This window comes from Mesoplodon densirostris, chromosome 13 (assembly GCF_025265405.1).
Source record: "Mesoplodon densirostris isolate mMesDen1 chromosome 13, mMesDen1 primary haplotype, whole genome shotgun sequence".
Classification (NCBI taxonomy): domain Eukaryota; kingdom Metazoa; phylum Chordata; class Mammalia; order Artiodactyla; family Ziphiidae; genus Mesoplodon; species Mesoplodon densirostris.
The window spans coordinates 22228635-22255823 of NC_082673.1; the positions used below are offsets into that span (position 1 = coordinate 22228635).

General features: G+C 34.5%; 1 protein-coding gene across 2 annotated transcripts in view; it reads left to right on the forward strand.

Moving 5' to 3' along the window:
* ZC2HC1A (zinc finger C2HC-type containing 1A) overlaps positions 1-27189 on the forward strand; it is an 82633-nt gene that overhangs the window by 12004 nt on the left and 43440 nt on the right. For both annotated transcript variants that reach the window (XM_060115622.1, XM_060115621.1), the window contains exons 2-7: positions 2894-2967; positions 5303-5419; positions 10050-10191; positions 12537-12685; positions 24683-24782; positions 25427-25514. In XM_060115622.1, the coding sequence (XP_059971605.1) occupies positions 2894-2967; positions 5303-5419; positions 10050-10191; positions 12537-12685; positions 24683-24782; positions 25427-25514 (670 nt within the window). The remainder of the gene's footprint in view (positions 1-2893; positions 2968-5302; positions 5420-10049; positions 10192-12536; positions 12686-24682; positions 24783-25426; positions 25515-27189) is intronic.

A 27189-nucleotide genomic window follows, 5' to 3' on the forward strand; every position in this document is an offset into this window, starting at 1 on the left:
GACTCAGCAGTTGTGGCACACGGGCTTAGTTGCTCTGCAGCATGTGGGATCTTACTGGACGAGGGCTCAAACCCATGTCCCCTTCATTGGCAGGTGCATTCTTAACCATTGTGCCACCAGGGAAACCCCTTTTTAGCTTTTGCTTGTCTGCAATACTCTTTATCTTATCTTTCTGAATGATAGCTTTGCTGGGAAAAGTATTCTTGGTTGTAGGTTTTTTTCCTTTCATCACTTTAAATGTATCGTGATATTCCCTTCCGGTCTGCAGGGTTTCTACTGAAAAGTCAGCTAATAGACTTATGGAAGTTCCCTTGTATGTAACTAGTTGCTTTTCCCTTGCTGCTTTTAATACTCTGTCTTTAATTTTAGCCATTTTAATTACGATGTTCTTTTGGTGTGGTCGGTTTGGGGTAGATCCTGTTTGGAACTGTCTGTGCTTCCTGGACTTGTATATCTGTTTCCTCTCCCAGGTTAGGGAAGTTTTCAGCCATTATGTCTTCAAATATGTTCTGTGCCTCCCCTTTTCCTTTTGGAACCCCTATAATGCAAATGTTAGTATGCTTAGTGTTGTCTCACAGGTGCCTTAAACTGTCCTCATTGTTTTTTTTTTTTTTTTTTTTTTTTTTGCGGTACGCGGGCCTCTCACTGTTGTGGCCTCTCCCGTTGCGGAGCACAGGCTCCGGACACGCAGGCTCAGCGGCCATGGCTCACGGGCCCAGCCGCTCCGCGGCATGTGGGATCTTCCCAGACTGGGGCATGAACCCGTGTCCCCTGCATCAGCAGGCGGACTCTCAACCACTGCGCCACCAGGGAAGCCCCTGTCCTCATTTTTTAAACTCTTTTTTTTTCTCTTCAGCTTGAGTGATTTCTACTACTGTCTTCCAGCTTGCTGATCCATTCCTCCGTATTATCTAATCTACTGTTGATTCCTTCTAGTATGTTTTTATTTCACTTATTGTTGTCTTCAGCTCTGTTTTGTTCTTCTTTATATTTTATAACTCTTCGTTAAACTTCTTACTATATTTTTCCATTCTTCTCCCAAGTTCCTTGAGCATTTTTGTGATCATTACCTTGAACTCGTTATTGGGTAAGTTCCTTAGTTCCACTTCACTTAATTCTTCTGGTGTTTTATCTTATTCCTTTGTTTGGAACAAATTCTTCTGCCACCTCATTTGCCTAACCTGCTGTTTTTATTTCTGTGTATTTGGTAGGTTGGTTACCTTTCTTGATCCTGTTGAAGTGGTCTTTTATAGGAAAGGTCCTGTGCATCCCAGCAGCTCACTTCCCTTTGGTCACCAGAGCTTTATGTTCCAGGAATGTCCCCTATGTGGGTTTCATGGGCCCTTCTTTTGTGGTGGGCTCATTTCTATTGGTGGTCTAGTAGGCATGGATGGCCCCTGGTCTGATTGCTTGCCACGCTCTGCGTTTGTGGATGCTGACAGCTGCTGGTAGGTAGGGCCAGGTCACAAGGTGGCTGGCTGATTGTGAAGGCTTAGGGGGTCCCAAGGCTAGTGCTGGTCCACTGGTGGGCAGAGCTGGATCCTGGTGTGGCTGGCTGAAGGTGTCTCACAGATGGTCTGTCCACTGATCGGCAGCACTGGGGCCAAGGGAGTCCAGTGATTGGTGCCTGCCCATTGGTGAGTGAGGCCAGGTTCTGGAGTTAGTGCCAGCCCTCTGGTGGGTGGAGCTGGGTCCTGGGTCCTCTGGTGGCAGGGCTGGGTCCCTGGGTGGCTGGGGGAATCAAGGTGCCTATAGTCATTGCCAGCCTGCTGTTGGGTGAAGCTGTGCCCCCACAGTTAGCTGCTTGGCCTGTGGGTCCCAAGGACTGTTGCAGACTGGCTGGTGGGTAGGGCTGGGTCCTTGCACTTCGAAGCTAGAGGGAGGACTCCATAATGTTTCTTACCATCACGAGCATTCCTCATGGTAGAATGAGCTCCAGAAAATGGCTGTCATCAGTGTCTGTGTCCCCAGGGTGAGTCCCACATGCCTCCTCCTCTCTGGGAGGCTCTCCAAGATCAGCATGTGTGTCTGACCCAGGCCAGTTTAAAATGACTGCTTCTGCCCTGGGTCTTGGAGCATGTAAATTTTCTGTGTGCCCTCTAACAGTGGAGTCTTTATTTCCCACAGCCCTCTGGGTCTTCTGAAAGTAAGCCCCCTGGGTCTCATCTTCTCATTGCAGGACCTTTCGGGTTGGGGAGTCCAAAGTGGGGCTTGGACCCCTTGCTCCTTGGGGAAAACCTCTGCAGTTGTGATTATCCTCGTGTTTGTGGGTAGCCTACCTGCGGGTGTGGATCTTGACTGTACCACGTCTCTGCCTCTCTTACTTGTCTCAGTGTGGATCCTTCTTTATATTTTTAGTTGTGGAAGATCTTTTCTGCTAGTCTTTAGGTTGTTCTCATCATGATAGTTGCTCTGTAAATAGTTGTAATTGTGTTGTGCCCATGGAAGGAGGTGAGCTCAGGGTTTTCCTACTCATCTTCTCTATTCCACTAGCCACCAGTGTTATTTTTTAATGCTTTGAAGATAAATAATGTATTTAACCTTCAGATAAATTTGGTTTTTAAACTTCAGTAATTTACACTAGAGACAGCCTATAAATTAAGAGACTGTGACAAATTGATTTGGTTAAAATAGAAGAAAACCAGATATTTCCAACATTATCAGTTTGGTTCTCCTTAAATTATGCGTTCTGTATTTGGCATTTGCCTTTTTGACCACTGATAATTTTAAGTCTTCTGCCCATTTTAATTGATGATGTTACTTATTTCAAAATGACGTGACATTTTTCACAAGAACTGACAACTTACACATGAAACTAAGTGAAGACATTAAAATTTGGAACTTTCACAATTTGAGCCACTGAGTATATTGACTACATTCTTTTCGATTTTAGAAAATGGAAGTGTCCAAGTTGGAGAATTGTTACCTTGCAAGATTTGTGGAAGAACATTCTTTCCAGTGGCATTAGTGAGTACCTTTTTTTTTTTTTTTGGAGTTTGGTTGATCTTTAATTGTTTAATACTTCAGGACAATGGAAAGAACCTTTGGAATAATTTAAAGAGATACTGGCTAGTATTCATTGCTCAAGAGTATCAGTTCCATCTTTGTCATTCTTCCAGAGTGCTCTCTTTCCTTCAGAGTTTGAATGGTCTTCAAAACTCCTCTCTGTTAAACTATTAAAGTGTTTCTCCCTTTGTGGGACTATTAACAAAATAAAACCAAAATAAACTCTTAGAAATACTGTTAGAAATAATGTATTTAAAGAAGCAGAAGGCTATGATGTCTGGGATTTTCTTTAAACTTAGGAAAAAGTGCTGGGGCTGGGATAGATGAAACAAGATTGCTTAAATGTTGGTAATTGTTGAAGCAGGGATGAGTAAATGGAGCTGATGACACTATTCTGTCAATTCTTATGTATGTTTGAAATATTCCAAAGGAAAAAATATTTTAGTTAAAAGTGCATCTAAAATATATTATGCATTCTTTAGATGCTTAGTATATACAAATAGAAGCACATTTAACTGATTTTAATATAAAATCTCTAGCTAAATAGAGAATAAGGAAGTCAGTATGCCTTATGTAACTTCAAATATAAATATGTGTTTATTAATATTTTGATGTGGAATAAAGATTTTTCTTTGAGTATGGGTCTGCTGATTAGAGTTTTGCTACATTTTATTTTGCATCCTCTCATTGTTTCCAGTTTTTCTTTAAAGCAGTGAGGAATTAATGACCCAAAATGTCCACCTGACTGCAGACTCCTCTTAAATATTAAGTTTTCTTTCTTAAACCTTTCTTGCCTGCGCTTAATTCATCGACTTTTTTTTGTTATTAATTAACTATTTTTCAAACCATTTTCAAAGCATTAAGCTGAGTTTTCACTGGTAAAAATATGCCTTTTTTTGGCCCTCATTTATGTATTTATTTAATATTTAAATGATATAATCACGATAACAGCTACAATTTGTATACATCAGTTTTGGGAACAGGCACTACATACTTTTGACATACACAGCTCAATGTGAGAACAGACATCACTAGAAAGTCGCCCGTTAGCCATCCTTTTTTTTTTTTTTTTAAGAGATTTTATTCTAATAGTTACAGTTACTGTGTTTGTTTGTCAGAATGATATCCAAAAACAAGTATCTAAAACAGTTGTGTATTGAAAATATTAGCGGCTCCATTAACATTGAATCAGCCATTTCTGCGGTTCCTATTTTCCCAGATAAAGTTTAACAGTTCTGACTTGTTCATTGTTTATCAAAATACAAAAGAAAAAAAAGGCATCTAGTATCCTCTATGTTATTAGTCAAAATGTTTTATTTAGGGGAAGGAGAACTATTATTTATCCAGTAGGTTAATTTGAGGTCACTTAAGAGAGCTTCCATTGTAATGTCTTTAAAATGAATATATGAATGACTGAATGAGCTGGCAGCCATATTAAAACAGCAACAGCAACAACAAACCCCCATCCCCCCACCCAAAAACTGTAGGAGTGGAACACTAGGTAGCACAAGAAAAATCCTTGGTAAAAAAAAGGTGGAAAATTTGAGTTCCAGAGAGGGGGAAGGGATGATAGTGGAGTAAGGACACAAACCTGACCACCTTGTCCTATATTGTGTTAACAAACTACTATTTTGTTAACTTGAGTAATCCCAACTATTATTATTATGTTAGCTTTTGTAATCCTAATGCTAATGTGTTTTCCATTTACATTCCTTTTTCTAGTATCTATTTTCAAGTATTTAGTAATAAAGGTAACTTTTTTCCCACTTCAATAGCTTTGACTTGCTTACATTAGTTTCCTTATTCTTAGCAGTGTAAAAACCAGGAGACTATTAAATAACTTTAAAAAAAATTTGGGGGGCTTCCCTGGTGGCGCAGTGGTTGAGAGTCTGCCTGCCGATGCAGGGGACACGGGTTCGTGCCCTGCTCTGGGAGGATCCCACATGCCGCGGAGCGGCTGGGCCCGTGAGCCATGGCCGCTGAGCCTGCGTGTCCGGAGCCTGTGCTCCACGACGGGAGAGGCCACAGCAGTGAGAGGCCTGCGTACCGCAAAAAAAAAACAAAAAACAAAAAAAAAACTTGGGAGAGTATTTATCAATACTTCCTTGTTGTGAGAAAGATAACTTGTAACATGCATTGCATATATTTTTTAACAATTTTAGCTAAAACGTTTCTTATTTATGGATTATTATTTATTTCATCTTTCAGGTTTTTAAACTGGTCTCAAATGACAATTTAAAGTTTTATAGTCTTTGTAGAAAAGAAAATGACACGTTGTATTTCCTCATCTTGACAGAAAAAACACGGACCTATTTGCCAGAAAACTGCCACTAAAAAACGGAAGACTTTTGATTCAAGCAGACAAAGAGCTGAAGGAACTGATATTCCAACAGTAAAACCTCTTAAACCTAGGGTAATTATATGACCTTGTGAACAGTATGAACATTGCTGCTACGAGTAATGAAAAAATTATAATAATATGTTATACTAAGATTGAAGAATAAGCAGAATTCTGTGTCATGTTCTCAGTTTAGAAGTGATCAGAAACTTGTTTATTTTGAATTTCAACAAAAGGGAGGCCAAAGTACTGTCCAACAATTACAGGGAGGTTTTTGTAGCATTGGAGAGCCAATTGCTTAGCTATAGGCTGGAAATAACTGAGAAGTCCTCATACATTCATTGTGAGTCGTTAATTACTTCAGCTATAATTAGGTTTATGTCTCAATATGTTACACTATTACCAGTAGTGTAATCCCTGTAGTATACAAAAGGAAAGCTATTAGTTACAAACATCTTAGCATAATAAATATTATCTTGGCTGATTGATTTGTCGGCATTTATCATCTTATTATGCTTTCTGGGGAAGAGTTTTATCCGTTGCTCAATTGTTCACATATGGTCATTGTCAGCTTATTTTCTTCTTTGTAACTAAAAGCAATGAATCTCCTATGCTCATCTCTCCTTAATACCACCTGTCATGATGTTATTTGCTAAGAATAAATCACATAAATGCTTTGTCCGACATAGTTTTAAAGAGTTATTTCAGTGTAATAATCAAAATTTGAGTACCTGATTTAAATAGGTTTTTGAAACAAACTACTTTCAGTGGTAATAACTTTTCCCAGTGTTACAGGAAAACATTTCCCTATGAGGCAATTAATCTTACTAATAAAATCCTTTGATAACAGAAAAGTCAGTTCATCTTTGTTTTTCAGTTTATGAATATTTAAGGAAAGGATGGAGAAGCTTGAATAAGGTACATTATTATTTAAAGTTTTTCTTGGTAACCTGCCAGATGTATGACTGTATTAGCTTTAATTAGCTTAGATAAATTAATTAAATCTTGGTATAGCATAGTGGGTTTGAAAACTGGCTCAAGATTCAGACCGCCTGGACTTGCCCCTGGCTCTGCTACTTTGTTGTGTTGGGTGAGTTACTTAATCTTTACTTCTGTTTGTCTGTAAAATGGAGGTATTAGTGGTAGTATCTATCTGTGGAATTATTAGGGGAATTAAGTTTATCCATGGTGATCTCTCAGTAAATGTTATTTATCTTGTTTCTTTAAGCGAGGAAGTTTGTATGCTTAAAAAAAATTAATCTTTAGGAAAAAGTAAAGTAAAAACCATTATTTTACATTAAGTAGTTTTATTTTCTTGCTCCTTAAAGTGTGGTCCATAGAGCAGTTACATCAGCAGTATTTGGAAACTTGTTAGAAATGCAGAATCTCAGGTCCCACCAAGCATACTGAATTAGAACCTGCATTTTAACAGAATCTTCGGGTGAATCATATGCATGTTACTTGGAGAAGCAGTGTGTTAAAAGATTTTGAACATCATGGTGTAGTTCTCAGTATCTTTACTTGTATCAAGGAACTCCTACAAAGTCACAAGCAGAGTGGAGCAAAGCAAAATCAAGCTCCATTTTTGGAGAAAGGCAGGCATAATCCAGGGACTACAAAATGTATGTTAGAGCTGCCCAAAACAACTGAGATCCAGGAGAAGCTACCCATAGAGGAAGGGCAGGAAGTTGCTGGGGAGCCCATGGCCCAGAATCTGGGAACCTGCCACCTTAAAGGTGAAGGGTGTGCTCACCCTTAAAGGTGACTCCTTAAAGATGAGGGGTCTTATCTGGAAGTATATATCTCTTGTTTATCACAGCCAAAGCAGTAACTGGGGTGAGCTGCAGGAACTTGGAATGAGCCGAAACTGGAATGAGCCTGGCTGAAATTGGACAAAAGCCAGGAGGGAGGAAGTGGGGAGAAGAGGCACAGAGAGTTGAAGAGGCCCGAGCAGAGGCTCTCAGAAAGCACTAATGGAAAAGAAAATATCCTCTCTGAAGGTGAGGGGCCCACTTTAAAAGGGCTGTGTCCTATTTTGCAAGTGGTTAGTGTAAGAACTGAGGGAAGTATGGATGGCAGCAGCAGGCCTCCTGGACACATTGTTTTAGAGAAGCAGAAGAGGAATGTCTGTGTTATCACACACAGAGGCCTTATTTGTATCAGTATCTGGTACATCAGAGAAGAGAAGTGTTTTGTGTAGCCTAGAAAGCTACCCTGGGCTGCTCCTTTCTCCCAGAACCTCTTGTAAATAGCTGTACCAGGAAAACCTAACTCATTCAATGATGGGTAATAAAAAACATGAGCTAAGCATTAATATAATAATATATATAATAATACTTCGAGAAGAAAAGGTAGATGAGAACAGCAAAAATTAGTAATATTCACTGTGGAGCAGATGAATGTTGTGATCAGGAATCTCACTATAAAGTAAGAAACTCTAAAGAATCAGTCAACTCAAACATCTAAATCTGCTTTTATTTAGTTAAGATTTTTGCATCTATATTCATGAGAAAAGTGGCCTGTGATTTTTCATTTCATCAGTTTTGTTGCTCTCATAGGACTAGTTGGAAGGTTGTTCTCTTGTTTTCTATTTTTGAAAGAGTTTTTAAAAGATTGGTGCTGTTTCTTCCTTAAATTTCTGCAAGTACTCAACAGTAAAAGGCATCTGGGCCAGGAGTTTTCTCTGTGGGTCTTTTAATAATAGAGTCATTTAAAAAATAAATATAAGACTATTATAATTTTTCTGTTTCTGGTATCTGTTTTGTGGTGTTTGTCAAGGATATTACCCATTTCATCTTAAATGTCCCATGTATTACCATAAAGTTTTTTTTTTATAATATCTTTTCTTTCTCATGTTTGTAAGAACTGTTTTCCATTCCTTGGTAATTTTTGTTTTCTCTTTTTTTCTGGATTAGTCTTGCCTTATTAGTGTTTTTAAAGAACAATCTTTTGACTTTGTTGGCTCAACATAATATTCTTGATTTAAAAAACAAAGACATAATAGGAATAATCAGATATTTCAATATTATGACAAAATAAATTTCTTTGTAGCACACAAGCCAGCATTATGTTTAATGGAAAGATACTTAGAGGTAGTTCCATTAAAGTCAGGAACAAGATTAAGCTCCAACCAATACAGTAAGTGCTAGTCAATAGAGTTAAATAATAACAAGAAATTAGATGCATAAGAATTGGGAAAGAGGGGGTAAAACTATCATTATTAGATGATGATATACCTAGAAAACCCAAGAGGATCAACTGAAAAATTAGTACAAACAATAAGAGAAATCAGTGAAGTAATGAGGTGTAATGTTAATATACAGAAATTATCAGCTTTCATACTTCAGCAAACAACTCCTTGAAATATGAAAATGATTAAAAGACCCTTATAAAATAACAACACAAAATATAAAATATTTAGGAATAAACCTTATAATAATGAAGGTACAAGACTTCCACAAAGACTACTTTTAAAAACCACTAAAAGACACAAACGAATACTTCTTCAGATGGAAATATATCTCATTCTTGGACAGGTAGACTTAGCAAAATAGAGTCCTTAAGTTCTTTAAGTTGTTTATGAATGTAATGTTTAATTTTTCCAGTTAAAATGTAGTTTAAAAAAATAGACAAGCTGAATCTAAAGTTCATATGGAAAAATACACATATAAGAATAACCAGAAAAGATTGAAAGAAAAGCAGAATAAAGTAGGGTTACCTTAGTGGATATTAAAATATTATTATAAAATTTCAATATTTAAAACATGGGTACTGACACACATATAGTCAGAACAGTACAACAGAGAATTCAGAAATAGACCCAAATGCCAAAGAGAATATGATAAAGGTGTTCTCTCAATTCACTGGGGAGAAAAGTTAATAAAGGATGGTGAGATAACAACATAGCCATGTTAAAAAAACAGAAAATAGAGTCCATATGTCATAAATCAGGATAAATTCCAAATGAATAAACGATTTAAGAATGGTTCTAGGTAGAAACATGGAAATATTTTATTTTACCTTGGTGTGAGGTTGGGCCTTGCTAACTGACTGCAAATCTGGAGACTATAAAAGAAAAAGTAAGTTAAAACTATATTTAAAAATAATTCTGCATATCGGAAGACCCTTAAACAAGGTTAAAAGAGATGTATTGTGGGGGAGGGGTGGGGCTAGTCTCCTATAAAGAATTACAAGAAATTGTTAAAAAAAAAAAAGGCCAATAACCCAATAGATACGTTGACCAGGCTTATAAACAGTTCACAGAAAAGACAATACAAATGATTCTTTATGATTTGAAAAGATGTTCGCTCTCACTCATTATAGGAAAAAAAGGCAGTTAAAACCACAGAGCGAGCTATTTTTCACCTCTCTAATCAGTTAAAAAACCAGAAGTTTAGTATCATACTATGTTGGAGAAACTATGGGAAAATAAAGAAATACACTCTTAGTGGTGGCTTAAGTGTTTGTAACACCTACAAGAGGCAATTTAGCACTGTCTGTCACAATTACAATTGTATTTTAAAAATTGCATATAATTTAGTTGCCTAAAGTTTCTTTTTAAAATTATAAATTTGGGGGGGAGATCATTTAAGGACTCCTGATGAGGGAACATTTAAAATAATATGGCGTTTTCTTGAGTTTTATTTAAATTTATTAAAAATTGTTTTGAAACGGTTTTTTGTTTGTTTTTTTAATTTGTTTGCAGCCTGAACCACCAAAGAAGCCATCTAATTGGAGGAGGAAGCACGAAGAGTTCATAGCCACCATAAGAGCAGCTAAAGGCCTTGGTCAGGCCCTTAAAGAGGGTGGCAAACTTCCTCCCCCTCCTCCACCTTCTTATGATCCTGGTATATGTCATATTGTTGACAGAAATTGTTCATGTGGGAAGGAAATATCGATAGTATTGATAAATTTCTTATAAATTTTAAGATATTATTAAACTTATAATAATTGAACCTAATGAAGCATGATCTTAAAAGTTTTCCTATAAAATAATGGTGACAATCCAGGCATTTAGGCTTATAAAAGACACATCAGTGTTGAACATAGAATTGCATTATCTTTTTATCTCAATACTTTATAAAGCATTTAATATCATTTAAAAATTATTGTAGTAACTATTAAATGTTAATATTCCAGGAATTTTTTTTTTTTTTTTTTTTTTTGCGATACGTGGGCCTCTCACTGTTGTGGCCTCCCCCATTGCGGAGCACAGGCTCCGGACGCGCAGGCTCAGCAGCCATGGCTCACGGGCCCAGCCGCTCTGTGGCATGTGGGATCTTCCCGGACTGGGGCACGAACCAGGCGGACTCTCAACCACTGCGCCACCAGGGAAACCCCTCCAGGAAATATTTTAATCATGCATAATGTCGATTGAAATGTAGTGATTCAGTAAGATTCACATAATTATGTTGCCTGGTTCTTTGGTATCTTCTAATCTAGGAAGGGAAAAAAATCATAATTTTGCTTCTAAAAATGTATTATTCTAGTGGGGTAACCACCACATAGACAGATATACCTAGATTATGCCCTAAATTCATGTATTTTTATATTTTCTTCATTGGGTGGGTAAAAGTTTCTTGTTTATTGTTCCCAAAAGCAAGGCAAGATGCTGGCAACCACATATGAGATAATTGAGATGATGAAAGATTGAAAATAGCACCATTGACATTTTGACAGTGGTTAATGGAGTAGCCTCAAGGGGTAGTTATTTTAATATAACAAGTTAGCTGCATTAAAATTGTGTTAGTAATCTAAGTTGGGATTAATTTCTTAGTAAAGAGAAAGTTAGGTGTGATCCTTTATAACATTTTATTGTAGAGGAGAGGTTGATAAACAATTTCTATAAAGGACTAATAGTTAATATCTTAGGTTTTGCAGTCCATAAGGTTTCTGTTTCAACTCCTTAACTCTGCCACTGTTGCAAGAAATCAGCCACAGAAAATATGTATATGAATGAATGTGGCTGTGTTCCAGAAACATGCAGCAGGCAGGCTGGATTTGACCCATGGGCCCTTGTTTGCCAACTCCTGTTTGAGTCTTAGTAATTAACTTTAATGCTATGAGTATTTCTGGAATGTTCCATTTGGGTTTGCATCTCTTCAATTTCTACCTTAATTTTCCCCATGAAGTTGAATTCTCTCTTTGTTTTAGAGGTATTTGTATATTGCATCTTATTCAACACAGCTATATTTCTCATGTTTATGTTAAGTCAGAGCTGGGGTCGGGGGCAGTTCTTCAGGATAATTTGGACTTCAGAAATTTTTTGATCTCTTAGTCCTGACAGAACAACTTCTTTGTTATTAGAGATTTTAGACCTATTTCACTAGTTAGCAGGACAAATTTCTGAGATTCAGATGAGTGTAAATTCTAAAGGGCAAAATACTCCATCTCAAAAAGTAAACCTGTTGAAATAAATTGAAGATTTTTTTGACACTGCTAAGTTGTTATATTTATTTCTTCTCTGTATCTCATAGAGTTGAAATCTTTCACAGTGCTATAAAATTTGGTTCTTTCTGGGATAACTTTAAGATTTATTTTGTGAGAAGTTTTGTTTTTACTATATATTGCATTTGGGGAGAATACATAATCTGCAACATTTGCTGTTTCTTAAATTTGAATTAATTATGTTAAGGAGATATATTTTTATTACTTATTCCATCTGTTGGGATCTCTAAGAGAAAATAAAACTGTATAAGGTCTATTAAATTATATCTTGACAGCTTTCCTCTAATTGAAATTAAAGATTTTAACAGAAAAGCCCAAATTTTAAATTTTTATTTTATGTAAATTTTTATATAATGTAATGTGTTATTAACTACTTAACCTAGTCTACCTTATGAAAATATATATTTGTGATGAAAACATATGGTAATATAGAAGCAAAAAGTAATTAACATTTTTCCTTTACTTATTCATTTTTATGTAGGGATGATTTATCTTTTTTTTCCCCTCAAATTTGATTCTAAGCTGGGAGAAAATTGTAGTTTATCATATACTAGCATACTTTTTTTCTTAAATGTCTTTACTAAGTTTAGATAAGTCAGGTTGGGTGGTTATAAGAAAATGAGAGTTTTTGCTTAGCAGTTGTTATTTATGTTATATGTCTTGAGTTACTGTTCATAAAACTTATAACTCTTTATGCCCCATTTCAAGTATTATGTTACTAATCTGTTTCTTTTTTCTGTTTTAGATTATATTCAGTGTCCATATTGCCAGAGGAGATTTAATGAAAATGCAGCTGATAGACATATAAATTTCTGTAAAGAACAGGCAGCACGTATTAGTAATAAAGGCAAATTTTCTACTGATACCAAAGGAAAATCAACTTCTCGGACACAGGTAATCATTGTGGTCATTTCTACAAATAAATGAGAAAATGACTTTAAGTTCACAGTTTTGTATTTATTCTTTACAGCACATTTAACTACAGTTTTCTCACCTGCTAAAATTTATATATTACTGTTCAGGGATTTAGTAAGAAATTTGAATGGCTAGTTGAGAACAAAATTTGAAGTGGACTTGAGTTAGTAAAGACTTAAAAATATACAGATTTAAAGAGGTATTAGGAAAAAAGGGAGAAAATTAGTTTAAAATAGATGCAGCAGATTCAGAGGAAACTAGAGGGGTTAGATGAGTGAGAAAATGACAATAAAAATCCACATTTGAAAATCATGTAAGTTGTGAATGTTGCCATGTTATATATGAGTAACACATTTGAGGAAATGAAAACATGGGGTCACATCCAGACTGCTACTTTTGAACTTTTAGGCAAATGACATTAATGTATGTAATCCTTCATTTCTTCATCTGTGAAGTGGTAATCTACATAACTATAGTGAGAAACAAATGAAATGATGTATGTGAAAGCACTTAGAGAACCATAAACCATGTAAAGATTTTGTAATATTAAATTTATTTTTACACTACTATTGTTTTTCTTTAAGCATATTGTTACATAAAAACTTTGACAATGTCATACTTTTAAGCAAATTTTATTTTTCACAAAGCTTTCATTTGTAAACTTTTTTTAGTACTGTAAACTTAGCAAATAGTAAATAATCAAATCTATTTTTTTTGTTACTTATGAATAAAATATTGGATTAAAAGACCACATTGCAATTGAGACCTCCTTGAGAGAATCCTCCTATTGAATTTTTGTTAATATTATTGGAAATGGAGCATATCATTATTACCATCATCATTGTGGGGAAAGAATAGCAAAGAAAACTCATTTAGAAGAATTTCCAAAACAGATGGCAAACAATGTATATCTTTTGAACAGTTAAGAACATCAGTAGGATTTTGTTTTGTTTTAAGAATAAAATAGTAGAGCAAAGGAAGTACAATAGAATGGGTGTATTCCATCAGCTTGGTGCCAAATGATTCGTAAATGTAAAATCCAAGTAGTTTTTAAGGTCCCACCTTAAATTTTATAAGTTCTGATACCATGCCTAGTCATATATATTTATTTCAGTCTGACCCCATATTTTCTCATCTGTATTCATTCAAGAAGTTTTTGAGTACCCTCTCTGAACCAGACACTGTACCCGGTACTGGATCTACATTAGTAAACTAAGTAGAGTACTCTTCCTAAACATGCTTTAATGCTTCCTTGTCATATTTAGCAACTGTAATCTGGCCTGATTACCGCCCACTTTTTGACCCTGCTCTAATCAGAATAATGATACAAACACAGTGAAGATCAGGTTTCTGTAGGTAAAAACAAGAAGTTCTACCTTTCAGTTAAGCTGTCATAATTCTTCTTCACTAGGAATTTTATCAAATTCAGGCATGGTTGTATTAAAGTAGACCCATGAAGACATAGCAAACCAAAAATATCATCTAATGTATGCTAAATTACATGTCTTGTTATTTTAAAAGAACAAATTATTTTGAAATAACTCATGCATAATTTAGATCCTGCAATAGTTTTTCATCAAATTAGGCTAGACTGAGTTACCTTATGATTTTAAAGCAATACGATAAGTATTTTATGATTTAGGAATTTTCCTAATCATATTCTGATAGGAAATCATATTCTGATTTCCAAATCAGTATTCTGATTGATTCTTACCCTACTTATTCTAAAATAATGAAGTTTTAAGTCTGGAAAGATGATGTGCAATTTTTAATAAATTTTTTTCTGATTATTAAAGGGATTCCTATTCTTTATGGAAAATTTGAGAAATATATATATTTTAAAAGTTATCAACATAGTTAACATTTTAAATATTTATCTCTAAGCTCTTATTTTTTACAACACTTTTATTCTGATTTTTTCTTACAATTTTCCTGTTTTTTTTTGTAAATTATACACATAGAAAAAAAGCACAAAACATAAATACATGCATAACCACAGGAAAGTTGAGAAATACAATATTGTTAGTCTCACAAAAGCCTCCTCTAGTGTTTCACTCCCAGAATGTAATGTTCTCTCACTCCTAGCCCCCAACACCCATGAAGTAGTCACTATCTTGACTTTACATATAATCAGTTTTTCCCTTTTTATATAGTCCCCAGACCTCAATAATATTTTTATTTACTATAGCTTTATGAAATTTTTTTTAATTGAAGTATAGTGGGTTTACAATATTACATTAGTTTCAGGTATATAGCATAGTGATTCAGTATTTTTACAGATTATACTTCATTTAAATTTATTACATAATAGTGGCTATATTTCCCTGTGCTGTACAATATATCCTTGTTGCTTATTTATTTTATACATAGTAGTTTGTATCTCTTAATCCCTTATGCCTATTTTGCCCCTCCCGCCTTCTCTAACTCCACTGGTAACCACTAGTTTGTTCTCTGTATGTGTGAATCTGCTTTTTTGTTATACTCACTAGCTTGGTTTTTTTTAGATTCCACACATGAGTGATAACATACAGTATTTTTCTTTCTCTGACTTCACTTACTATGATATTCTCTAGGTCCATTTATGTTGCTGCAAGTGGTAATATTTAATTCCTTTTTATGGATGAATAATATTTCATTGTGTGTATGTATATATATATATATACCACATCTTCTTTATCCATTCATCTGTCAGTGGACATTTAGGTTGCTTCCATGTCTTGGCTATTGTAAATAGTGCTTCAGTGAACATTGGGGTGCATGTATCTTTTCGAATTAGTTTTCGTTTTTTCCAGATATATGCCCAGGAGTGGGATTGCAGTATCACATGGTAACTCTATTTTTAGTTTTTTAAGGAACCTCCATACTGTTCTCCATAGTGGCTCTACCAATTTACATTCCCACCAACAGTGTAGGAGGTTTCCTTTTTCTACACTCTCTCCAGCATTTATTATTTGTAGACTTTTTGATGATAGCCATTCTGACTGGAGTGAGGTGATACCTCATTGTAGTTTTGATTTGCATTTCTCTGATAATTAGCAGTGTTGAGCATTTTTTCATGTGTCTGTTGGCCATCTCTGTCTTCTTTGGAAAAATGTCTATTTAAGTCTTCTGCCCTTTTTTCTTTTTGCGGTACACGGGCCTCTCACTGTTGTGGCCTCTCCCGTTGCGGAGCACAGGCTCTGGACGCGCAGGCTCAGCGGCCATGGCTCACGGGCCTAGCCGCTCTGCGGCATGTGGGATCTTCCTGGACCGGGGCACGAACTCGTGTCCCCTGCATCAGCAGGCGGACTCTCAACCACTGCGCCACCAGGAAAGCCCTCTTCTGCCCATTTTTTAGTTGGGTTGTTTGTGTTCTTCATGTTGAGTTGTATGAGCTGTTTATAAATTTTGGATACTAATCCCTTATCAGTCACATCATTTGCAAATGATTTTCTCCCACTCAGTAGGTAGTCTTTTTGTCTTGTCAGTGGTTTCCCTTGGCTGTGCAAAAGCTCTTAGGTTTAATTAGGTCCCATTCACTTATTTTTTCATTTATTTCCTTTGCCTTAGTAGGCATATCTAAAAAAAATATTGCTATGCCTTATGTCAAAGAGTGTTCTGCCTGTTTTCTCTTCTAGGAATTTTATGGTTTCTGGTCTTACACTTAGGTCCTTAATCCATTCTGAGTTTATCTTTGTATATGGTTTGAGGAAATGTTATAATCTCATTCTTTTATATGTAACCATCCAGTTTTCTCAGCACCACTTAATTAAACAGACTGTCTTTTCTCCCTTGTATATTCTTGCTTCCCTGTTGTAGATTAATTGACCATAGGTGCATGGGTTTATTTCTAGGCTCTCTATCCTGTTCCATTGATCTAGATGTCTTATTTTTGTGCCAGTACCATGCTATGTTGATTATTGTAGCTTTATATTATAGTCTGAAGGCAGGGAGCATGATACCTCTGGCTTTGTTCTTAGCTTTATAAATCTTGATATCTGGTAGAACTTTTTCTCCTACCTTCTGTTTTTTAAGGTTGTTTTAGCTAATTTTGGTCCTTTGCATTTTCACATAAATTTGAAATTATCTTTTTAAGGTCATTGCACACATGTGCACATACATACACACCTGTATTTGATTTTTGATTAGGATTGCATTGAATCAGCTGGGATTGAGTTTATATCTTCACTGTCTCGGTTTATCCCAGACTCAATATTATCAATCTTTTTCATTTTGGCTGTTGTTGTGCGTGTATGGTGGTGTATTGTTGTGATTTTAATTTACATTTCTTTGAAAACCAATTAATTTTAGTATCATTTTGTGTTTTTATTGGTCATTTGTGTCTTCTGTGAAGTATCTGGAAGGTTTTTCTGGTCCTTTTTTTAGGTTCTCTAATTGAATGAAAGCATGTGTTAAATATTCTCAGTCTTTTCTCAAATGTGTATTAACAATATTTTCTTCCCTTCTGTGTCTTGGTTTTTTTTTTTTTTTAAGGATGGCTTTTGAAAAGCAAAAGCTTAAAACTTTGATGAAGTCTAATTTATAAATTATTTCTTTTGTGATTTTGTTTTCTTCTTGTTTCTAAGGAATCTTTACCCTTACGAAGCTTGCAAAGATTTTTCTCCTTTGTCTTCTAGAAATTTTGTAGTTTTAGCTCTTACATTTAGATCTGTGGATTATTTCAAGCTAATATTTGTATGATGTGAAGTAAAGGGCAATTTTTAATTTTTTTCTATATGGATAATCTGTTGTTTCGGCACCATTTGTTGAAAAGACTTCTTTACCCAATGAATTGGCCTAAGCACCTTGTTTGATCATCAGTTGAATGTATATTTTTAGGTCTATTTCAGGACATACTGTTCTGTTCCATTGATCTGTATGTTCTTTTATCAATACCACACTATTGCCATACTAAATATTATACCATATAAGCCTTAAAATCATGTAGTCTAAATTCTTTAACTTCTTTTTCCTTTTTAAAATTACTTTGGTTATTCTAGGTTGTTTACATTTTATATAAATTTTTTTTTGTTTTGCTAATTTCTACAAAAAAAGTCTACTAGTGCTTGATTGAAATTACATTAAATACATAAATCATTTGGGGAAAATTAACATCTTAATATTGAATTGTCCAGTCCATGAATTTGTTATATTTCTTGCTTATTTAGGTGTTCTTCTTTTTAATTGAATATAATTGATGTAGAACATTATATTAGTTTCAGGTGTACAACCTAATGACTCAATATTTGTTTATATTACAAAGTGATCACCACAATAAGTCTAGTTAACATCCATCATCATACATGATTACCAAATTTTTTTCTTATGATGAAAAACAAAATTTATTTCAAGAGTGTTTTCCTTATCTTGTTTGATCTTGACATTGTTTCTTAATCTTGCACCCTACTATTTTGCTAAATTCACTTATTAATTATAATAGCTTATTGTAGATATCGTAGGGTTTTTCTGTGTACACAATCGTGTCATCTGTAAATAAGGACAGTTTTACTACCTCCTCTTCAATCTCTATGCCTTTTTCTCCCTGTAATAATTTATTGCACTAGCTAGAATTTTCAGTCCAGTGTTGAGTAAAAGTTGAGAAAGTGAGAGAGTTGCCTTCTTCCTGTTCTTAGGTGAAAACCATTCAGTTTTTCACCATTGAGTATGATATTGCTGTGGATTTTTGTTGATGCCCTTTGTCAGGCTGAGAAAGTTCTCTTCTAATTGCTGAGAGTTCTTTTTTAAACCAAGAATGCATTTTGCATTCTGTCGAATGCTCTTTATCTATTGAAATACCATAGTTTTTCTCTTACTCTGTTAATGTGATGAAATGCACTTATTTATTTTCAGATGTTGAACCAACTTTGCATTCCATGAATAAATTCTACTTTGTTATGAATTATTGCTCTTTTTATAAATTATTGGATTTGATATGCTAAAATTTAGAATTATTGCCTCTATGCTTGTGAGAAATATTGGTGGGTAGTTCTCTTCATTTGATGTTTTTAGCTGGTCTTGGTATCAGGGTAATGCTAGCCTCATATGGATTTGCAATTATTTCCTCCTCCATTTCCTGAAAGAGCTTGTAAATTCTTTTTTTGTAGACTTTTACAGTATTGGTATTATTCCTATTGTGTATGTTTGCTAAAATTCACCAGTGAAGCCATCTAGGTATGGGTTTTTCTTTTTTTCAGAGCTTTTCATCTACATCATTTTCTTGGGTAGATACAAAGCTGTTCAGATTTTCATTTCTTCTTGGTGTCAGTTTGGGCAGTTTGTATCTCTTAAGTAATTTGTGTAATTGGATTTATTGACCTAAGGTGTTAACTTCTTAATGTAGAAATTTGTTGTGATATCCTCTTTTTCATTCCTAATACAGGTATTTTGTATTCTCTTTTTTTTTCCCCTCTGATTAGTTTTTTTCCCTTGATTATTCTGTTTAGAGATTTGTTGATTTCATTACATCTTTTCAAAGAAACAGCTTTTGGTTTTATTGCTGTAGCATTTCTTTAGCTACATCTGAAAAATCTGAATATGTGGTTTTTTTTCTTATTCGTTCAAAACATTTTTAAATTTGTGGCTTCTTTTACTCAAAGTCTAGTCAAATATGAGTCATTTACTTCCAGATACAGTCATCCCTTGGTATCCTTGGAGGACTGGTTCCAGGAACCCCACCCCACGCTTGCTGCCCCTCCAAGGATAAGTCCCTAATGTAAAATTGCATAGTGTTTGCATATAACCTACATCCTTCCCACATATTTTAATCAGATCATCTCTAGATTACTTATAATATCTAATACAATGTAAATGCTATGTAAATAGTTGTAAATACAGTATAAATGATATGTAAATAGTTGTGTACATGTGGCAAATTCAAGGTTTGCTTTTTGGAACTTTTTGGAATTGTTTTTGACCTGTGGTTAGTTGAATCCATGGATTCGGAACCTGTAAATGTGGAACCAGTAGATATAAAACCCATGGATACAGAGGGCCAACTGTGTTTGGAGCTGTTCTAGATGTTTTGTTGTTGTTGTTTTAATTCTGTTGTGGTCTGAGAACGTACTTGGTAAGATTTTTATCTTATTGGGATTTGTTTAATTGCCTAGCATGTGGTCTCTTAATGAATGTTCTGTGGCATATAAAAAGCAGAGTGTATTCTGAAGTTGTCGGGTATAAAGTTTTATAAATGTCAGTCTGGTAAGGTGGCTGGTAGCTTCATTCAGATCTTCCATGTTCTTTTTATTCCATCAGTTACTAAGAGAAATGTGTTAAAATCTTTATGATTGTGAGCTTTTCTGTCTCATTAATTTTGCCAGTTTTTGCTTCAAGTATTTTGAATTTCTCTTATTAAATGTGTTTTACATTTACAAATGTAATATCTTCTGTATTTATTGATTCTTTTATCATATGGAGTGTCCCTTTTTGTCTTTAGTGACATTCCTCGTGTTGAAATTTGTTTCATCGATAACATAGCTGTTTCAGCTTAATTATCCTAATTTTCTTTCTGTTCTTTAACTTAAATTTGTAGATTTGCATCTCCTGTAGACAGCCTATAATTTTCTTTAATCCATCTGACAACCTCAACCTGTTTGTTGAAGTGTTTCGGCATTTACATTTAATGTAATCATTGATATGTTTGTGTTTAGGTCTGCTGTGTTGCTATTTTCTCTTTTTTTATTTTTGTTTTTATTCCTCTGTTACTTCCTTGCCTCTCTTGTTTTAGTAAAAGACATTTTATTTTCTCTATTGGCTTTCTAACCATAAGTCTCTGTGTTTTTTAAAATCATTACTCTAGGGATAACAAAATGCATCTTTAACTTAACCCTGTCTATTGATATGTTTATATACCTCTCACCAATCTTAGTGCTGTTGTTGTATATATGTAAAACTCTGTAGACATTATTAAGCCATCAGTACTCTTGATGTGTATTGTTATAAGTGTTATACTTACTGCTTTAAAACCTGTCTTTTAAAGAAATTAGGAGAAAATAATATGTGAACATATATTTATATGTATATAGGCACACACACTATATATATTTATGCATACATGTATATACTCTGCATTTTATATTTACTCACATATTATCATTTCCAAACCTCTTCATTTCTTTTTATAAATCTCTGTTGCCATATTTTGTCATTTTCCTTCAGCCCGAATAAGTTTCTTTAGCTTTCTAATAGTACAGATCTGCTGGCAATGAATTCTCTGTTTTTGGTTATCTGAAAAAATGCTTATATTTTACCTTCATTTCTCTGTTGAGATTCCTTATATGTTCATTCACTGTTACCATATTTCCCTTTAATTCTTGTGTATATGTTCCTTTACTTTTTGAACATATTTATAATAACTGTTTTGAAATTCTTAATTACAAAGTCTTACACACCTGTGCCCACTTGAAGTCAGTTTCTGTTGACTTTTTTTGCTGAATATGGGTCATGCTTTCCTGTTTTCATTTTCCTTTCCTTGTCTCCCCTTTCCCCTTCCCTTCCGCTTCCCTTCTCTTTCGTTTCCTGAAATGAAACCCAGAGATACACAGTTTCCAGAAGGACTGCTTTTGGATGATTTCCAATCTCTTAAAATCCTTTTTTTAAATCCTCTTTTTAAAATCATTATCTATAGGAGGATTATACAGCTGTTTCATTTCTCCACCATTGAATTTGTAATCTGTTATTTTAATTTCTTCTTCTAATTTTGTTACTCTTTTTTTTTTTTTTTTTTGCCATATGCGGGCCTCTCACTGTTGCGGCCTCTCCCGTTGCGGAGCACAGGCTCCGGACGTGCAGGCTCAGCGGCCATGGCTCACGGGCCCAGCTGCTCCGTGGCATGTGGGATCTTCCCGGACCGGGGCACGAACCTGTGTCCCCTGCATCGGCAGGCGAACTCTCAACCACTGCGCCACCAGGGAAGCCCCCTATGTTACTTTTTATAGTTTCCAATTCCCCGTTGATATTTTCAAAGTTGTCTTTTATATCTTTGAATGTAGTAAGCATAATTGTTTTATGTTATGTGTCTGATAATTGTTATGTCATGTGACCTTTATGGATATGTTCTTGCTTTTTTCATTCGTGGTTCCTTATATCATTATGTTTGTAATTATTGACCATTTTCTGCTGTTGCTCTTAAAATGTTATTCTCGAGGATTAATCTTGTGAAGTGCCTTTTTCAGAGAAAATTTGTACTTGTTTCTTCCAGGTATCTACCAGTCTGGAGACACATTAAATTAAATTACTGGCTTTAGTTTGCTGTACCATCTAGTAATGCATAATCATAAAGCAAATCCATGTGATGGCCAGACCCTGTTACAATCTCACATGGTGTTGGCCTGGCAGTTCTTTTTCCTCTCATCTGACATTCAGTGCTTTTAAAATGATTTTTTTTGTACTTTCCTGAGCATTTTAAAATTTTTAATTGAAGGTTTGGTACAAATAGTACCTTTTACCATTTTATCAGAAATGAACGTCCTCCACGTTCTTTAAGCTTTTTCCAATTTCAATAAAAAGTCTTCGTAAATATAAATATTTTACTAACAAAATTTATTAGATTTGTGATCTGTATAAAAACACATGAAATAATCACCTAACAAATACTTACATGATGAATGAAATATGTATTGAGTATAACTTTAAAATCAGAGTTTGTTCTTTTGATCATTAAAGTAAATTTATACAAAATTGTTGCTAGCTAGAGTCATCCTGAAATCCTACCAGTAGAATTTCAGCTTGATGTTGTAGAATAGATAAAATACAGGTCAGTAAGGAAGGAGTCATATTATCTAGGTCAGGGGAACAGCAAGTTACTGAGAGACAGGTGAATATGTTTTAAACAAGAGGCATTCAGAGTAGTATGAGGATTCAGTAAGGAAACTAATGTGACTAGTTTTGGTTGAAAATAATAGGAAATATTATAGGAGATAGATAAAGTTGGGCTAGGTTCTGGTCATCTCAGAAGATCTGGCCAAAAAATTGAGTAAAATAGTAGGAGGTCTCTACGGAGGGGGAAAAACAAAGCACCTTTTGAAAGGAATATTCTGCCTTTTTCTGTTTGTAAGCCATTAAGTTAATAATAGTAATTCCAAACATGTGAATAAAAATTTCTAGTACCGGTATGTAATGCTGCCAGGGCCCTTCCTGCCTAAAATTTGACCTCTCAATGTGTAATACGCTATACCAGTATCTTTTATTTTATTTTATTATTTTATTATTTTTATTTTTTTTGTGGTACGCGGGCCTCTCCCTGTTGTGGCCTCTCCCGTTGCAGAGCACAGGCTCCGGATGCGCAGGCTCAGCGGCCATGGCTCACGGGCCCAGCCACTCCGCGGCATGTGGTATCTTCCTGGACCGGGGCACGAACCCGTGTCCCCTGCATCGGCAGGCGGACTCTCAACCGCTGTGCCACCAGGGAAGCCCACCAGTATCTTTTATTAATGCTAATCATTTTGCTCTGTTTTTGGTAATTAGCACAATATGAGTGGGTTACCAATCCTGTTTCTTAATCCAATTTTATTGACCCCATTTTTAGTAGACATGCCTCTAATATTTTGACAAATCTTTGTTAGGTCTTTTTTTCCATATTGTTAGTTTTAAAATCTTGCCTCATGTCTTCATTAGCATTGGCATTTTAGTAGCAGTGACTAACACTAACCAGAAATACCCCTTAGGTTTTTCAAAGAAACAGTATATTTATATGGCTCATCTCCAAAGTCTCCTAGTCATTTGTTCATTTGACAGACAGTTATTGCAGGTTTTCTAGTTGTCAAGTGCTTAAGAAATTGCAGTTTCTGGCATTACACTGCCAAATGTCCATGATGTGTGTGTGTGTGTGTGTGTGTGTGTGTGTGTGTGAGAGAGAGAGAGAGAGAGAGAGAGAGAGAGAGAGAGAGAGAGAGAGAGAGAGGGACCATTTTACCAAGATTTGTTTTTGTAAAAGGTCAGTTACTGAATTTTGAAGAGAGATAATATTTGACTTCAAAATTTGTGCTTAGCAGTTTTCATTAGTAGCACATCTTAAATTTTTTACTGATTATAGGTTATAAATATGATTTGATTTTTGAAAATTAGGTTTCAAACCAATTTTTCTCATTAAGTCCAGAGCAATCTAAATAATGCATTGGGCTCAAGTACACATACATGCAAGCACAGTAATCACCTTATAGTTGCAGTATGGGGCTAGAACTAAGGTGGCGTGAGTCTTAATTCCTATTTTGTTGTTAAGTTGGGGTGTAACCCTGGGCAAATTCACTTCTTTATATTGGAGTAGGTGTTCAATAAGATTCTTTTAAATTCAGTAACAGCAAAATTTGACTCAAGTAAGAGACAGTAAAAATTAATGGTGATACCTCTAGAGAATAGAGGAAAAAATGAGAATAAACGAGATAAGCTAAAATACCCTGTCTTTCTCAGCCCACATTCCATTCATCTAACATGGTCTGGTGAGGTTAATAAAGACAGAATTAGCTCTTTCCACATTGGGACAATAATCCATTAAGCAGCTATTGTAAAACTTGTTCAGACTGATAGGTACTCTTATGAATTTTTTCAGTAAGAAATATGACTGGACTATATATATGAAATATAAAACCATACCCAGGAACATGTAAAAATCTTGACCTTTAAAGCTACACCACTGAGTGAGCATCATTGGGCATTTCGAAGTTTTTCTGTTATTATGGTTGGCATTTAAAATCTTAACATTGAGGAAATTTTTTTTCCATTTCATCCATTTTGTTTTCTTTGAATTGGGAATAGTTGCTCTTAGTTTATTTTAGCAGTACAACATCTGAGCCAAACTTTTAGTTCTCTAGTTTTGAGAAGAAACATATTTTAGGAAACCTCTCTGTGAGGTGATATATTTTAACCTACAGTTTCTAAATTTGGATAATTCAGGAACTAATAAAAAGATTGCTCATTTAAGGTAATGTATGCTTTTGAAATACTGGTTTACAATCCATAATCAAAGAGTGATGATGATCAAATATTTTATTTTCATTATTTTAGTATAAGCCTCCTGCACTCAAAAAGTACAATTCTCCTGGAGCCACCTCATCAGGATCTTCACGATTACCACAGCCAAGTGGCACTAGCAAAACTGTTGTAGGTAATGAGATCCATAAAATAACTTGATTTTTTTTTTCTTTTAACAGTGTTGGTACAGAAGGAAATGAATATAGTATTCTGTTCTGGATTATTCAAAATAGATTTATAATTAGGATGAGATGTGGAGGATAAGTAATTATTTTGGCTTAGAAATAAAGTAACTTTCAGTAGCTTCTACTTTAGATATTTTATAGTACTTTTTTTTTTTTTAGCTATATGTCTACCATCAGTGTTGTAGTGATATGTCATCTCTTGAGAATAGTCAACCAAGTTATTTTCTTGATTCTTTGACCACAGTATTTTTCCCCTCGTTTCTCCCTATCCCTCTCTGAACTTGACAGGTATCCTTAATAGACAAATATTTAATGGTTTGAAGAAAATACTGATTACTGAAGTGTATCTTTACTTGTATATAAATTGTAAGAAGGAAATACAGAAATTATAAATGAAGGATGTGTATGTTGTTCCCTGGAAATTTTATTTATTTATTTTTTCTTATTTGATAACTCATTTTGTTCTTTTGCCACAAAGATTTATTGCCACTAAAGCACTGTTTTCCTTGTCAGATGCTCTGTTTTTTGTGATTTTTGTTTTTCAGACTGTCGTTAAAACTAATACCTTTTTTATTATAACGTGTTCCTTCAGGTAAAGTGTCTTCAGTTAGCAGCTCTTTGGGAAACAAACTTCAGACCTTGTCTCCCTCCCATAAAGGGATAGCAGTCCCTCATGTAGGGTAAGTCTACATTGAATTTAATTTATTAGTGATACATGCATATATATATACACACACGATACTAAGGTTTTATTTTGTTTAGGTAATTGGCTTTTTCATTAATCTTAATTTCTAAGTTTGTCTTTTAACATATTGCTCATTAGGAGCTCACACATTGCTATTGAGAATCTAAATTAGTATAACCAGTTAGGAAGAAAATCTGGTGGCATTTATCAAGAGTCTTAACATTCATATCTTCGATTGAATAATTTTATTTCTGGGAATCTCGTCTAAGGAAATCACTTAAAATATGGTAGATTTTTATAATCATTATTTTTTAAGCACGTATCAGGCACTGTGCTAGACATTTTACATTATTTTTATTAAAACTGTCCACTGCCATAGGATGAGAGGATCAGAGAAGCAGAGTAACTCACTCAAAGCTACACAGCTGTTAAGAGTTGGAAGCAGGATACAAATTGGAGTCTCTTTGGCAGTAAACACTGGTCTCTTTTCATGTTTTTATTATAAAGTAAAAAAAATAAAATCACCTAAATGTCTAGCTTTGTTTGAATAGCAAATTGTGAAAATCTACAAAAGGATATTATATAATCATAAAATATATATAAATTTTAAAAAGATGATCCTGCTATTATAGGAGAAGTATGTGGGATACAAACTCCATGTATACTTTGATAGAAGCTATAAAAATTTAATAATTTTAAAATACTTTTTATCTTTCTATGGTTTTATATACATGGCTTTTAATAAAGTAGCATAATTAAGCTTTCAACAATTATTTTAATCTGGGAAAATTTGTTGATAACACTAGAGTTTTTAATAGAAGTCTTTCTATTCCAGTAGAAACTCACTTTCCATTTTGATAAACTAGAAAATTAAGGAATTGCCATATGATTATTAGAATGCAGCCTTATTCTTTATCTTTACACATACTGATAAAGTTGATTTAGGAAACATAGCATACATTATTTTCAGATCTAATTTCTCACTTTGGTTTTTATGTAGGAAATATATATGATGGTATCTATCCATATAGACTAACTGCCTTTTGTTCCCTAATTTGCACTACATAGAAAGTGTAAGACCTCAAAAGAGTTTCATGTAATTATTATAGAAAAAGAACGAGATCTCTTTAGTTAAATGTCTTTCCTCTTTGTTGTGCTTCCAAAAAGAAGAGACAGGCTATCCTTAAGAAAGAGACAGGTTATCAGTAGAACAGGTGGTTGAAAAGTAAAAAGTTCTCATCTTCCAGTGCTAAAAAAAACTCATCGATTTTTTTTGTTTGTTTGTTTTGCTTCTCTGCTGAGTTGACCCACTAGATATTTCACTGAAGTATAGACATAGCAATATGTTTTAACTTTACAAACAGTAGCTTCATTTAGTTGATTATGAATTAAAGGCTGGTAGTTTTTTAGTACCTTTCCTAGCATACTGGTAATTTTATCAGTTGACACTATTAAGTTGTACTGACACTTTTTAAAAGAGAACATGTGAAGCTGGCTGGTAAAATGAAAAGGGTCACTGACTTTGGATTAGAAAGCTAGGCTTCTAGATCCTACTTTGCCCCTAAATACCTATATGACTTTGTGCATATCTCTTTTCTCTGACTCACTCTGACAACTTTCTGTGACTCTGCTTACACCTTGACAGATGATCTAAGAAAATCTGACCAACA